At 36.6% G+C, this 16,180-nt stretch overlaps 1 protein-coding gene across 1 annotated transcript in view; it reads right to left on the bottom strand.

Annotated features, from left to right (window-relative positions):
- Window positions 1-16,180, bottom strand: part of COL23A1 (collagen type XXIII alpha 1 chain) — a 272,186-nt gene that overhangs the window by 42,504 nt on the left and 213,502 nt on the right. The window contains exons 6-9 of the mRNA XM_087709496.1: window positions 13,310-13,336; window positions 8,459-8,485; window positions 7,652-7,678; window positions 1,680-1,748 (exon numbers count right to left, since the gene is read on the bottom strand). Coding sequence (XP_087565622.1) covers window positions 1,680-1,748; window positions 7,652-7,678; window positions 8,459-8,485; window positions 13,310-13,336 — 150 coding nt within the window. The remainder of the gene's footprint in view (window positions 1-1,679; window positions 1,749-7,651; window positions 7,679-8,458; window positions 8,486-13,309; window positions 13,337-16,180) is intronic.

The raw sequence follows: 16,180 nt of genomic DNA, 5'->3' as shown, positions 1-16,180 counted from the left end.
TTCAACCGGTTTGTGGCAGTCCCTGCGAACCGGTTGGTCGGCGAACCCGGAAGTAAGTAACTTCCGGGAACGGCGAAGGGCGCACCCGCCCGCCCGCGCTCCTTACCCGGTTTTGAAGAGTTCTGCGCTTCCACGCATGCGCAGGATGCATACAGCACCTGCACAATCCTCCAGGAGCAGCTGGAGCATCGCACAGATGCTAGTACGCATGCGTGTGCTGTGCACAAGCATGCACATGTTGCGCGCGTGCACGAGGACGCCGCCGGCTCCGTTCCAACCGAACCGGTTGGAACGGGGGGAGAAATCCACCCTTGATTGACATGTACTATGTACTATTATACATATACTATTCTCACTGTACATGGCATGCAGTGCATGCAAAAACACAGTAATGAACCTAGACAGATCTTGGGGATTGGAGCATATTATTGTAATGTTTTTCTTAGCTTTGTATGAATAGCTGATGAAGCGCAAGTGATGCTAACATCACAGATCACAAATAAAATGAAAAACACAAGAAAGGTAAACATATTTGATTTATATAACAAGCAGGAGGATGGATTGCAAAAATATCTTACGATTGCTTAAATTTATGAGTTGTTGATAGTAGCAGTTCTTGTAGACTGGATATATGGACACTTAAGAATGAACATTGTGGCCTAATGCTCACAGGATGGAGTAGAAATGAATCCTGTATTAGGATGTAACACTGCAAACCAGTGGTGGGTTCCTAACTGGTTTACTACCAGTTTGCTACGTTTGTGTGCGCAATTGAATGAAAATTACTCAGAAAAAAAGGAAAACAGCTAAGGAGCCCCATTTCAATTTGTCGCCGCAGATCAGCTGGGCTTCAGAAGCTGGAATAAAGGTAAGTATAACCCAGGGGCGGTTGGGCGGACCCACTTTTTTTAAAAAACAGAGAACTGGTTCTCTCTTTGTTTGAAGGCAGCACAACTGCTTCGGGAGAACCGGTCCAAACCGGTAGGAACCCACCACTGTTGCAAACTACAAGCAGTACAGTGTATTAATTTATCTGCTGTTTCTGAAAATTAGTTCTATGGTCTTTAAATATGAAATTCATATGAGCGGAGATAATTTCCATGCACACAACATATTCTTTGTATAAGATGCTTGGCAGTTTGCTTACTTTCTTGCTGACATTTGCAATTCTTGTAAAGCCACAGTAGATTTCACGTTTTAATCTATGGAAAATCTGAGTAGTCATGACATATATTCACCATGACTTTCCCTTAGTGGGGGAGAGGAAGAATTAAATCTGTTTTCATGAAGGCAACCCCTGTATTCTGTCAAATGGTAAAGTAACGGAATGATAATTAAATGTTTATTATGATTAAAAAGTAAGTAATTTTTTAAAATATTATTTTGATGCTTTTACAGTGAAACACAGGGAGACAGGCATAGGGGCCTAGCATGCTGTGGTCCATGGGGGTAAGAAAGAATTGGACGCGACTGAGCTACAACAGTGAAATACAATTCTGATTCTAATTGCCACAACACTCAAGTATATTCAGTTTAGTTTATGACACAAAACAGTAAGATATCGTGTCAGTGCGTGAAAAACAGAAGAATAATACAGTAGAACAGAAGAGCTTAAATTAAGAAAAGCCAACAACCTCTCAAGAAAACACAGCAAGCCAGAAGATTAAAAGTGATTCTACCTTAAGGATACGTCGGCTAAAAATATGCTGGTCAGAGAGAAATCCATGACTGAGGCGAGGAAAAGCCATCTAGTCAATGTATGTCAGCAAAGAAAAAGAATCAAGACAAAGAAGATAGAGAAAATGGTAAAGGCATTTTATACAAGAACTCCAATAGGAAGCAAACAATTGATATAATCAGAAACAGCATTAATTGATTCAAAACCAAGCTGTTAATGGGTGACAGCAGAATAAACTACTCTATTACTGTAGTTCACATGAGACAATTTGTGACACCGCTCCCCCAGCCCCCCCCCGACCACCTACAGTCTCCTGAGATATGGGTTTGTTTACATAGGTTTGCATACAGATGATGTACTTGTTCCACAAAGCTAAAACTTTGACTAACAAAAACAAAACAAAGGAAGTATACTTAACTCTTGTCTCCGTAGATCAAAATGTAAGTTGACAAATGCTAGTTGGCAAACTAGCCAAACTGTTAGAGTAGTTTAAAGCTGGGGATATTCAATTTTAATTCAATTTATTGAGTTTGTATGCCGCCCTATTCCCGAGAGACTCAGGGCGGCTCACAATAAAAAAGGGAGGAGATACAAAAAATAAAATAAAAACAACAATTTAAAATTCTACAACAGCCATAACCTCGGATGGGGCTGGATAGGTCAACAGCCCCAGGCCTGCCGGAACAGCCAGGTCTTAACCGCTTTGCGGAAGGCCGGAAGGGTAGTAAGGGTCCGGATCTCCATGGGGATATCGTTCAAGAGGGCCGGAGCAGCCACAGAGAAGGCCCTCCCCCGAGGAGTCACCATATATATATATAATCTGGCATCAAGCTTTTGTTATCAAGTCACTATGGTATCTTAGACAATGTTAACTTTCTAGGTTTGGATGGGTGTTTCAAGTATATGCCAGAGGAAAACATACCCTCAATATCTATATATGTGTTTATGTGTGTAGGTATAGTATGTGTACACCCCCCCCCAGAGAGAGAGAGAGAGAGAGAGAGAGAGAGAGAGAGAGAGAGAGAGAGAGAGAGAGAGAGAGAGAGAGAGAGAGAATCTAAAACTAAAAGAAAATCATATTTAGATGAGCCCTCTTTTTTAAAATCAGTATTGACTCAATATTGACTTCTAATGACTTTTTGACCTAGTCCCTGTACTTTTCTGGGACAAAATCTATGGAAGTGGTTTGTCACTACCTGCTTGGTAAGGTTGAGAGAGTGTGACCATCCCAAAGTAACCCACCTGGTTTCATTCCCAAGGTGCAACTGGAACTTGTGGTCTATCAGTTTCACGAAGTGCCTTAGCCACTACAGCACTTACAAATGATTTTAATATAGAAATGCATGAGCAAGGTTGATTTGCCAGTCAGTCCTATTAGATAAGGATAGATCTAATTGTCAGGTGAACCTATGCCCTATTTAACACTTTGGATAGGAAATAATTTATGTATATTTATTTGTATATGAACTGATTTCTGTATAAGCATTTCAGGAAAATTCTTATATAAAATAAAAGGGGTGGAAAAAAATACCTAATCATCTTGTATATACCTATCTGGAAATAAATTTCACTTAATCCCATATGATATAGCAACATATTTAAATACTGTAACATCTTAACACAATTTGAATGAAGAATGTTGATTGGAAGCAAAGAATCTGATTAAAAGCACTGCTATGCTGTTTTGATATAGAGATGGGATATTGTTTTTTCCTGCCAATTACTTCCATGGACTTTGGCTGAAAACACGTGCTATAAATTACACATCATACTGTTTAGATGATCATTATCATTATCAAAATGCTGTTTCGAGTTAGATGTCTTGGACTGAACGTACTGTAGATATGATTCAAACCTTAGTTGAAGCGGAAGTAAATATTCCAGTTTCTATGTTATTTTGGGCCACAGGAGTAGCAAAATCAAGCAACCAAAGCCACATTTTATTTATATTGATGTATAGAGATATAGGGATGTGTAGATATAGGGATGTGGTGGCTCAGTGGCTAAGATGCTGAGCTTGTCGATCAGAAAGGTCAGCAGTTCAGAGGTTTGAATCCCTAGTGCTGTGTAATGGAGTGAGCTCCCATTACTTTTTCCAGCTTCTGCCAACTTAGCATGTAAAAATGCAAGAAGAAAAATAGGAACCAGTTTTGGTGGGAAGATAACAGCGTTCTGTGCGCCTTCGGCATTTTAGTCATGCTGGCCACATGACCACGAAGACATCTTCGGACAGCGCTGGCTCTTCAGCTTTGAAATGGAGATAAGCACTGCCCCCTAGAGTCGGGAGCAACTAGCACATATGTGCAAGGAGAACCTTTACCTTTTTATAGATATTTATTTGCCCTTACTGTTTCTCTGTTCAGGGCACAATCAGCAATTCAGTTGGAAAACAAATAATAACAATCTCTACTGTTGTAGTTGATTAATTTAATATATAGAGGATCTTATCACATTCTATTTCAGCCATTATAACAAAAGAGAGAACTAATATAGTCAGCTAGCTGTAAAATATCATGTTCCATTTGATTTTATTCTTTTTTGAACAATATTAAGTCAGTGGGACAACATATACTTTAGTACGGAGAATGAATTCTGAATTTAGTGCTTTGCACATGTGTTTGACTTCAATTCCATAATCTTGACAGCATTCCAGGCTTGGGAGACAAAATTCACAAAATTCCATGAAGTAAAACTTTTCTTTCTTGGAATTCTAAATTTTTCACTAAGAATTCTGTTTCATAACATTATATCTCCAATTTTCACAAAAGACTCTAATCAATACCATTCAAGGCAAGATTCCTCTCAATGCCTATTTACTAAGAGAGAAACATGGGATTATGTGCATCTTCAGAAAAATCTGTTTGGTGAAGATCAATTAGATGGACGAAAAGACTGATGTAATCATTTTTATTTTGTGCTTCATTTTTGGTTAACTATAACACTAGTCTCCTGCTAATAATTTACATACGCAGCACAGATATTTCTATAATGAACTTATTAACAAAAATTCTTTCAGGTGTAAATTAAAAAAGAGAAAGGCCTAGATAGATAGGATTGGGAAAACAGGGAACTAAAATGCTGGAAATATATTCCATAACAATTGTCTCGTCAAACACAACAATGGGTCCAATTGGGTACCAAATGTCTGGCCAACTAATGTAGGCTTTGATCATGATGCACTCATAGAAAATTAAGACTTTCAAATATTAAGTAAATGATGCTTTATCTGAAAATGTGAGGTATTTACAGTTATAAATGTATGTACTATGTACTGTGAAGCATGTAGTATGTAATAATGCACCCTCCCTTTAAGCCAGGAAATAAAATTTGCTGCTGAGTCCAAAGCAAAATAAACCTGTCCAATTTAAAGAAATAAAAATAATTTAGGCCAGATGCTGTCACAGAAAAATGTCTCTGGGAATGGAAAAGAGAACAAGAGGACTTAGGGGCCAAAGAAGTAAAGAAATGTCCTAAAATTTCAAAAGAATCTGATTGGTGTTTTGCATTTGTGAAAGAAAATGGATGATTACATACTGTTGGAACTACAATCTGATTACTGGTCTGTCCTGCTGAGAGGTCTCAATTTTCCCAAAAGACGCAACACATTTGAGAAAACGGGGCATACATACATTTCGTAACACGAAGATTGCTAAATGCAGACCTCTTTTATGCATAATTGATAACATCTGGGAATGGCTTGCAATGTTTTCTTTCCTTCCTTTAAAATGTAAAGACCCCTTCTGAATCATTTCCATTTTATGGTTTATGTTAAATTCAGTGACAACAATCCTTCTTTGAAAAAGAGATTAAACACCATTGCTAAATATCTTTTTTTAAGTCACTCAATTGCTAAATATGCATTGCTTCCTGTTCTATGAATAATACTAACAGAAGATTTCCTAAGTGTTTGTATATTATGTTTAAAATTATTAAATTCTTTAAAAATAAAAATAAGGTTTTTCCCATTACAATGGAGCAATGCAATGGAATCAAGGCATTATCTAAAGCAAGCTGTCCTCTTCTAATAAAACTGAAGTAATATATTCTAGCTTCAACTAAATCAAGAGGATTGAATAATTAGAGAAATTAATTTCCTGTTTGGCTTAACATTTTGTTACACAGTTCTTGGAAAGCTCACACTGTTTTCATGTAGTAACATTTTGCATTACAAAAGAGAAAACTGTTGAATCCAATTAGTTAATTATTAAACAGAGTTCAGTTAGATCAAAAGAGAATATATGTAGAATCCAATTTGGATTGGTTACCGGGACCAGAGGTTTTGTCACCCAAGCTTTCCGACTCATGCTGGAGCCGATCTTCAGCTTCCCGTTAACTGACCCAGATTGGATATCCTGGGACATGTATATTTGCCTTCATTTGTTAAAATATAGGTAGCTCATAGTTGAACTGTGGAGTCCTTTGGTGTTTTTTGAGCTTGGATGTTTGCTTGCAAACATTTCATTACCTGACTAAGTGACATCATCAGTGTTCATGAGTGTGGGGTTTGCTCCTTGTTTATATACAATAGCTTGCAATGCCAATTTTGGAGGGAGCATGATTTTCTCCTTGATAGTTCCTTGTTTTGTTTTGTTTTTTTGCTTGTTTGTTTGATGTTAATCACTGCTTATCTGAATGTAGGCTTCTGGAGAGAATATGTTCTGGGTTTTTTTAAATTTCCTTTTTAGCTTTTTTGTCGTCTCTTTTGAATGGTGTGTAAATCTTGTTTATCTCCATGTACCAATTGATAGCTGACTTGTGTGAGTACTAAACTTACAGAAATACTCTGTTTTTGGATTTAGCTTGGTCTGAGATGCTCAGTTTTACAGTTGAAATCTGTCTATGTGTTGTAAGATTAATGAGTTTTTATTGTGTTTTCTGACTACTAGTTGGTGTTCATGGATGTGCTATGCCAGTCTTTTGTGTGTCTGTCCTACATAGCAGTTGTTCAAATCCTTATACTATATGTTGTAGATGATTTTTGTTTTTTTCTGGTTCTTTGAAACAGCCTTCACCTGGACACTGTTTGGTCCAGATTTGCCTTCTAAACAGAGCACTTCTGGAGAGCCTTTGGAGCTTCACCCAATCGTTGTTTAATGATAGTTTCGTTTACTTTAATAGTATTCTCTGTTTTCCATTACATCAGTAACCTTTTTGTTATTGTATATTGTACATTGATATTGTTTATTGTTTCTTATGCATCTTATCTGTATACCACCATCGGAATACCACCTGTATACCTTCTTAGCTCCTTTTATAGGTTTCCACTTCAACCTGGACTCTATCACTGTCACTAGACCATATTGCTGTCCTATTATAACTTTCCTTTATCTAGACAATATCTTACTTTTACCTATGGGATGTCAATTTAATAAATTATATATAACATTATTGTTCAAATTGTATTACTGAACTACAAAGCTTACATATTTGAAAAAATAATTAGGACTGCTCTTTCTATTGGCTTTGATGGGGCTTTTGTTTAAAGTCCAATCTTCTATCTGAGTTATTATTACACAAACTGCAAGGTACATCAACAGAGAGCCATGAAAAGAAACGTACAGTCTGGAGCTGTGAAATGATCGTGAGTGCAAGAAGAGAGAAGATAGCCATATAAGTCTGGAAAAAATATGATTGTATGCAATTAAACTGAATTAAAGTTAAATATTGCTTTCTATGAGGAAAGGGAATTAAAAAGTTAATAGCTGATGTTTATGTAGAAGATGACATCAAAAGGATTTACTCGCAAGTAAATATATGCAAAAATGCAGCCTGGAATAAAACTTGTTTTCTTTTGAAAAGTTTCCTTAAAACTCAAGCTTTGAGAGAAAGAAAGATAAGGATAAGTTATACAGCTCTGTTTTTTACATATTTTCATCTTTATGTTTATATTAAGATATTTTGATCTTTCTATGCTTATTTCAGCCAAACTCTCATGTACAGGTAAATATGTTCATAATTACTAGTGATACTTACCCTTGGGCCAACGTCTCCTTGTTCACCCTACAAAACAGAAAAGTTCCTATCACTGGCTGCTCAGTGTTGCTTTTGGCCAAAATACTTCTTCCTTATAAATAGGACCAGTGGCCAAATATAGGAAATTAGAAGTTTCAAAAACTAATGTTGACCTAAGCCAACATTATTTCATTCCTAGAAGTCCTTCACATTGTATACTTAGATTTAGTGAATTATTTAGGACTCACACACAGCAACTAAAAACAGTGTATGGGTAGAATGGAAGGATCTGTTGAATGTATTATCAGGACAGGTATGGACAAAGTATTTAAACAATTCTTAAATGAACGTTTTCCAATGGAAAGAAAAAGGAGTATATCTTTGTGGTTTAGAAACTAGCCAATTGCAGTCCTGCTTCAGGACTCCAACTTTGCTGCAGAAGTCAAAACACCAAATTCATGCAAGATACATCAGTTTATAGTTCACCAGATTTCTTCCCTTAGCATTAAAAAGGAGGTTATAAAAACATGCTATTCCAATTGTTCTTGCCAGTGAGTACACTTAACAATTCAAAGATGATTCTCTTTGTTCTTGACTTCTTTCTCAGTTTGTTCTCTTGGATATGCATGGTGTGCTACCTTAATCTGCTCATGAAGAGCCTGTGAGGACATCAGAGCAATACGCACCAACATATTCATTGATAATTCTGCCTTGCTGGGTCAGCTCAATGAGGTCATTATAGAACAAAGGCCACAAGAATAAGACTATGCTTACTGGCCTAATTAGCACCTCTCCTAACAACGTCAAGGCACTTTTCAACTGACTCACCTTATCTCCTTTTGCTCCTGGAGGTCCCTGGAGAAATAAAAAAAGAGAACAATTAGCATAGAGAAGCACTATTTTCATTTGGAACCCTTCTTGGTATGTAAACTACCATAAAAATAGTTATTCTCCTATGCAAGTATTTCAACATGTGACAGCTAGCACCATAGAGTGAAAAGTGGCTGATAAGTTGATCCCCAAAGGAGAGTCTAAACTAGATATTTTTGCTGTATTAAGAGACAACCAGTTATGTAGGGGAAGTGTTGGAGTAAGGGTGATGGAATTAGAAAATCACGATGAAAGCTATTTTTTTCTATTTTGTCCCCAAGGTCCATTTGTTTTGTTGTTTATTTTTGAAAAAGAATCAATGAGGGGAACTAGAATAAATATTAAATGATTAACATGTGAAAGAATTTGTTCTGCATTTGGGTATCCATTAAATTGCAAAATACACTAGTGTGAAATGCTAGAGGCAAATCTAAGTTTTAGAAATCACTCAAAACTAAAAAAAAAAGAATTAGAAGAATTAAAAACGTCTGTTAGAGATAGCTTGCTTCAGAAAATGAGGCAGTTCAACAAAATATTTAACATTGAAGCTTTTTTCTCACAATCAGTTGTTTCCGTATCTGTTCATTAGAGGGAAGCTAAAATCAATATGTAACTTCCTTTCTTTTGCAACAATCTTGACAGTTTCTTCTGTTTTTAATATAAACATTTTGCCTGCCTGTTTCTCATAAACAGGCAAGAATTAAAAGATGATATTTTTAGGAGTTGAGCAGCCTGCAACTCCATGTGTATCAAAAATTAAAAACATGTTGAAATCAATCAAAAATGTTTAATTATGGTTTAAATACACAAAACAATTGTATGCACTAAGCACACTTGAGTGAGCCAAGATAAACTTAGCAAAACATATCTGTAAAGGATGTTGAAAACTAACATTTTCACTCCTCCTACCCCAATTTTTAACTGCTAAAAACGACTCCAGGGACATGTTTTCCTTATTGCTTCAAAATATCCAAATGTTTACATTTCTACTTTTGTTGCAGGTAGACCTTGTTTAGTGACCACAACTGGGAATGGCAACTCAGTTGTTAAGCAAAGCAGTTGCTAATTGAAATCTTGACTGTTTACGATCTTACTTCAGTTTTTCTTGACCTGCAAAAGTTGTAAATGCAAGGATTGGTTGCAAAGTTACTTTTTCAGTACAGTTACGAGTGCAAATGGTTGTAAGAGCAACTGCGCATAAGGGCTACTTGTATCAATTAAATACTCGATCTGTGAGTCAATTTGGAGGATCAGTGAGCAGAGAGTGATAGAAAGATGCTTCACTGAAGGCAAAGATTAATTTTTCTAGTCGCCTGTTGAACTGCTGTGCCCAAGCTTTGGTGCTGTTCTCTGAGTAGCAGAGTTCTCATACTCCAACTACAGGTAGTCCTTGACTTACAACCATTTGTAAGTTACAACTTAGCATTTTTCACACAACTGTTGCAGCATCCCCAGGGTCGCCTGATCAAAATTTGGGTGGTTGGCAACTGACATGTATTTATGATGGCTGCAGGGTCCTAGAGTCATGTGATCACTTCTGATAAGCAAAATGAATGGGGAAGCCTGATTCATCTAACAACTGTCTCACTAACTCAGTAACTGCAGTGATTCACTTAACTGGCAAGAAAGGTCCTAAAAAGGTATAAAACTCATTTAACAACTGTCTTGCTTAGCAGTGGAAATTTGGGGCTCAATTGTGGTTGTAAGTTGAAGATTACCGGAACTAAACAAAGTTGCTTATGAAACCTGCCTGAGATCACCTTTTTTCTCTTGTCCAAGCTGAGGGTATTTTTCTACAAAGACAATGCCTGCATTCCATGCAAAACAGTCTATAAACAACTGTCAGACAAATAATGGCTGCACTGGGTGAATTTTAACATCAGTACTGTACTTAAAAGGAAAATAATACTATATTCTCTTATGAACATGAGAAGAAAGGCCTTTTGAAAGTACAGTTAGTCCTTAACTTATGACCACAATGGAACCCAAAATTTCAGTTGTTAAGTGAAACACCGATGAAGTGAGTTTTGCCTTATCTTATGACCTTTCGTGCCACAGTTGTTAAGTGAATCACTGATGTTGTTAATTTAGTAACACAGTTGTTAAGTGAATCTGGCTTCCCTATTGACTTGGCTTGTCAGAAGGTCACAAAAGGAGATCATGTGAGTCAATTGCCAAGCATCCACATTTTGATCAACGACCACTGCCATGGTCGTAAGTGTGAAAAAAGGGCACAAGTCACTTTTTCCTCTTGTAACTAAACTAAAAGTTATAAGTTGAGGACTATCTGTAGTGTCAAATTCACAGCAGACCCAGTAAAAAGGGTTTCTTTTGAGAAATTATCGTTACAAGTATGATCTGCAAACAAACAAACAAAAAATATGCAGCCACGCAGGAAGCCTCCGGTTTTCCATTTCACACATACGTGTGAGCAGGTACTATACATTAAGATTGAGTTGGGACTGGCCTAAGGTGCTATGGCTGGCTCGGGAAACAAAGGCAATTCTAAAATAGCAAATCTTTGCATGGGTGTATATGGTACAATGAGGCCTAGGGATGCCATATAAGCTTGAGGTAGATTTGAGACCTGCAACCCAGAATGCTTTCAGGTTTAGGATTCAGAAATTCCTTTACCTCTCTTTCTTACTGTTTTTGATTCTTCGCATCTCTAGAATCAACCAGCTTTCTGAATCGATTTAGTGTCTTATTGATTGGTTTCTTTGACTCTCTTTTTCACTCAGATATTTCTGTAGGCTTTTTATTTGCTCATCTAACTTGCTATGCTAGCATCTCTCCAGGGGTGGGTTACAGCAGTCACTACTACCGGTTCGCTCATGGGCACTTCGTGTGTGTGTGTGTGTGTGTGTGTGTGTGTGCGCGCTTGATACGCGCTGCACACGCATCCGCAGTGCAATCAAAATTGCACTGCACAGAAGCAAAAAATAACAAGATAACTGGTTCGGGAGCATGGCAGGCCTGGGTCATTGCCGGTTCCAGTGACCCAGGTCGCCAAACCACTATCGGTTCGACCAAACCAGTCCAAAGCAGTAGGAACCCACCACTGCATCTCTCTTTCTTTTCAAAAGGTAAGATCATCTGATCAATAGCATTAGCAATAGCGCTTAGACATATATTATTTCACAGTGATTTACAGCCCTCTCTAAGCAGTTTATAGAGTCAGCATATGGCTCCTAACAACATATGGCTCCCCATTTTACCAACCTCAGAAGGATGGAAGGCTGAGTCAACCACAAGTGCCTCAGGAGAGGCTCCATCTAGTTTAACATACAGCTGTTTACACAAGTAGAAAATAACTGAAAGAGGTTCCCCTTGCTTGCATTGCCTGGCAAGTGGTCAGGGAATTGATATAAAGCCATTGTTGACTGCTTACCACTCAATTTATCCTTCACACTTCTATTCAATCTACTTGAGTATAGATAGCAATTCTGTAATAGTCACAAATGTTCTTACGCTTCAGTGGAGTTTCATGTGTGTTCAATCCAGAGGGTTCAAAACCAAGGGAAAACTAAGAGCCAGGTTTTCAAACTATTTTTTAGAACAGCATGCCTCTTAGTAAAAACTATTTATTTGGCTTTTATGGACTAAATAAATGATTTTCTGAAATTATTCTGAAACACGGCAGCAGCGTCCCATTATTATTCTTTTACTTATACCTGAGTTATGGCACTTTTAATTTGTTTTGTTTTATATATATATATTTTATTATTTTTATTTTATATTATTGTATTATTTTATATTTTTTATTTTATTTTATATTATTGTATTATTTTATTTTATTTTGTATCAGCCAGTACCTAATTCACATTCATGACTCTTGTGAAATAACAAAAGTTAAAAAACCCCATACACACATAATCATCATCAAATGAACCAGAAACAGTATAAATACTATTTATACTTGTGGGGGATCAAGGAATGTTGTGGGTCCCATCCCCTAAGGAGATACACCTGGCAGGACCAGAAGAATAGCCTTCTCCATGGTGGCTCCCTCTCTCTGGAACATCATTCCCTCAGAGATAAGACTGGCCACGACTCTAACATTCTTTAGGAAGGTGCTGAAGACTTGGGATGGAGGGGTTCAGGGGACTATTATTTTTTATTTATTATTTGATTATTTTTTTCTATTAGTTTAATTTTTTATATATGATGTTTTTATTTTTGTGTAAGCCGCCTTGAGTCACCATGTGCAAATAGGTGGCAATATAATTTTTCTAAATATTAAATAAATAAGTAAAATAAAAATAACAGGTACATTTGGGTCCCATAACGAAGCTTCACCAACATAAAAAAACACCGAAAATGGGCGCAGGCCTGATATTGCAGGCCTGATGACATGGAAGACATATTCCCTGGATCCCACCATAATTGAATGGATGGAGGCTACAACCTGGCTACTTTGTCAGATTGTTAGAACAGGCAAAAACAATTGGAAACAACAAACAATTCCACATTAATGTGAAGCATGAGGACACTGTCAGCCCTACTAGGTAGATGAATATAGGTAATAAACTCCATAGGAACAGTAGGATCATCTTAGTTAGTAAATGGGCAGAATAACAGAATCTTGAAAGTCTAATTGTGCTGTACTTCCTCCTCTTTCTTAAAGTTCAGAGAATTACGGAGGTCTGTGCCTGGGGCATTTCTGAATGTTATCTTGTAGTTCTTAACTTTAAAAAAAATTATTTAGCCCCTTTTGCCTTGGCAACAGCTCCTTCCTACCTCTTTAGGGCATCTTCCATACTCTCTATAGTATATACTTGTAAATGTATTATTTAGATCATTACTTACTGGCTTTCCATCCAATCCAAGAGGCCCCTAAAAAAAGCAGAGAAGTGTTTTAACAGAAAGATATGAATTTGTTGTTCATGTAATTCTGTCTCTTAAAGTCCCCCCGCTATATTTTGGGAATTTATAATAGTTCCGGAAGTGCCATCTAAAGCCAATAATGTAAGATCAATGGGAAGAAATATCCTGTTGCAGCCTAGAGTGAGTCTGCTTGCCCTCACAAAACTTTTCTAATGCTGCAACAAAGGTAGATGGCTGAGGGAGTTATGACATTAAAAAACTGAACAAACTAACAGAATTGGTTTTAAAAATGAATGCTTGCCTATAATTATAAAATTAAGAGAATCCTTAGGAAATATTTTTCTATACACCCATTACTTGCACTGATGTATGCGGAGAAGGGGGGGACTGTTACTTATTACTAATCAAGTCATAATTAACTATCTGTGACATATCAAAACCCACCTTTTCCATAATGATCATACTATTGATGTATTTGCTTCCTGACAAAATACACCCCCCCCCCTAAAATAAATTTTAAAAGTCACCTTTGAGGGCTGGGAAAATATGATATTCTCCCAGCAGAACTGAAGATGTAATAGAAGAACTACAGATTTTGTTCATTAAATCAAAAACAAATGTTCATTCCATGATCATGTGGGACAACTCTCTGTGAATTTTGTTTAGTAAGGTGTTTAATTACCGAGCAATACTTTTTGATTGTTTTCAAACCGCAACCCACATCCTTTTTAATACTTTCTCAAATGGAAACCAGTTGGCGCTGTCTTGCAATAATTGCCATCAATATTTTAATAAGTTATTTAATTTAAGACTGTCCCTCATTATATCCGCTAAGTCAATGATGAATCATTCACTGCAAGAATCATTCACTGCTATATTTCCCCTAAAACCAAACATTATCCAGACTGAAGAAACAGCAGATGATGTTGGTTAATGCATCATCACTGGCACAGATCCAAGCCTTTTATTGTGAAAAAAAAAATGTAATTAAGGAAAAACTGGAAAATGATACTTGGTTTTTAAAAAAAGGCATTTATCTCTTTTTCCACTAATTTATTAATGCCTGTAAAATTTAAACAGCCTTTGATCTATAAGTAAAAAAAGAGTAGAGTGTACAAATGGATAATTATTCTGTACTGTATAAACACCAAAGGGATACAACTTAAATGTTTGCAAAATATCTCTTTGTAATCTATTTCCAACTATAAAGGTATTTCTTTTGCTTTGCATTCTAGATGATAGGGATATTTACTATATGCTCTTGTAATCTCTGCTGAAGATGTTACCTAGTCTGGTAGCTTGTAAACCAACCCACAAGCTCGGAGAATGAACCTTTACCTTCATATTCACTATATGGCTACCTTCTGCTTATGCAAGAAACAGGGAAGGTGAACACAATATGAATCCATAGGCATTTATCAACTGGCCATAATTATGGATAGTAAAGAAAGCTGGGAAAACACTAGATTTGGGAGTGTTGGGATATCAGACTAAAGCCACAACCTTTTAATTTAAGCGAAAGATGCTGCTTACCAGGGAAGAGCTAGCTACAGTTCCAATGTATTTGAAATACATGATATGTACGTCCTTCTCTGTTTACATGTTCTGATAAAAGTAAAGATAATTTCTCCTCTGAATCAAACTAGACTCCTGGTGGCTTTTGGGGGATAATATGAAAGTAATTTGCCATGGCTTTGCCATTGCTTTGCCCTGTTATGTTTTTCCATATTCCCAGTCTAGACTATTGCTCTGACATTTCTCATTCATGTATTAACCAACGTGACTCTGCTTGAGTTATTTGAGCTGATGCACCTAAGAGGGCCATATGTTCTAGTTGAACAGAGTAAATAAAGGTTGACTTGTTTGGGGAAGGAAAGTAGTTAGCTAAGAAAAAGAAAAGAGAAATATCTAAACTAGCCATGGGGGTCCTCAAGTCCTTGGCTAGGCCTCATGTCTTGGGAGTTCAGATATATATCATTGAGAGGCTTCTTCTAACCTCAGCTTTCAGAGAAAGCAGTAGGTTTCCCAGATTTTTGGATAAACTTTAAAACTTTCAGTATTTAGTCCTAATATTACAAATGAAGAAATGGTAGACTGTTTAACATATGTATAGAGCATTTAAGAATCTAAGTAATACCATCATAACTACACCATAGTCTTCTCTAGATGTATGATCTTCAGAGAATGATTATTTAGTGGGCTTACTCAGCAGAATTTAGCTAGCTAATCTGTACTCTTTAGTCTTGTATGATATCCAGATATCCAGTAGGTAACCCTTTGTTGCAGGAGAAATGGTGGATAACAGGCAACAGAAATGTAGTAATTTGGAACCCACATTTATATGGGTGAAATATGCAATCCTACGAAACTGATATTGAAAGGGTTAATCTAATTGGAACAAAAATAGCTAGAACATTTAATTAATTGATTCATTATTTTCAATTATTTTTAATTTAGGTACTGCCTAACTCCTCATTACTCACAATAAACAATAAAATACAAAACAATATAAAATAAGATAAGATGTAGTTGCTCTGCACAAAAACATAGACCAAAATACATCCAACATGGTGTTCCGCTCATCTTATTAACCTAACTACTGGGAGAATAATTGGGTCTTCAAGGCCTTCCAGAACTCCAACAGGGTGGGAGTCACACTGATTTCAGTGTGGGATTGTTCTTTAGAGAGCAAGAACCACAACAGAGAAGGGATACTTCCTAGGTCCCATTAGAGGGCATTGTTTCTGGCCAAGCAGAAACCATGGAAAATAGGTGGTTTCTCAAAATATCCAAAAACTACGCTGAAGAGGTATATATGTAATATATTTTAATATATTTTTAAATATATTTTAT

The sequence above is a fragment of the Thamnophis sirtalis genome, unplaced genomic scaffold, assembly GCF_051295495.1.
Source record: "Thamnophis sirtalis isolate CommonGarterSnake01/CBP01778 unplaced genomic scaffold, rThaSir2_p1.2 scaffold_3, whole genome shotgun sequence".
In the NCBI taxonomy this organism is placed as follows: domain Eukaryota; kingdom Metazoa; phylum Chordata; class Lepidosauria; order Squamata; family Natricidae; genus Thamnophis; species Thamnophis sirtalis.
This window is presented reverse-complemented; position numbering and strand designations above follow the sequence as displayed.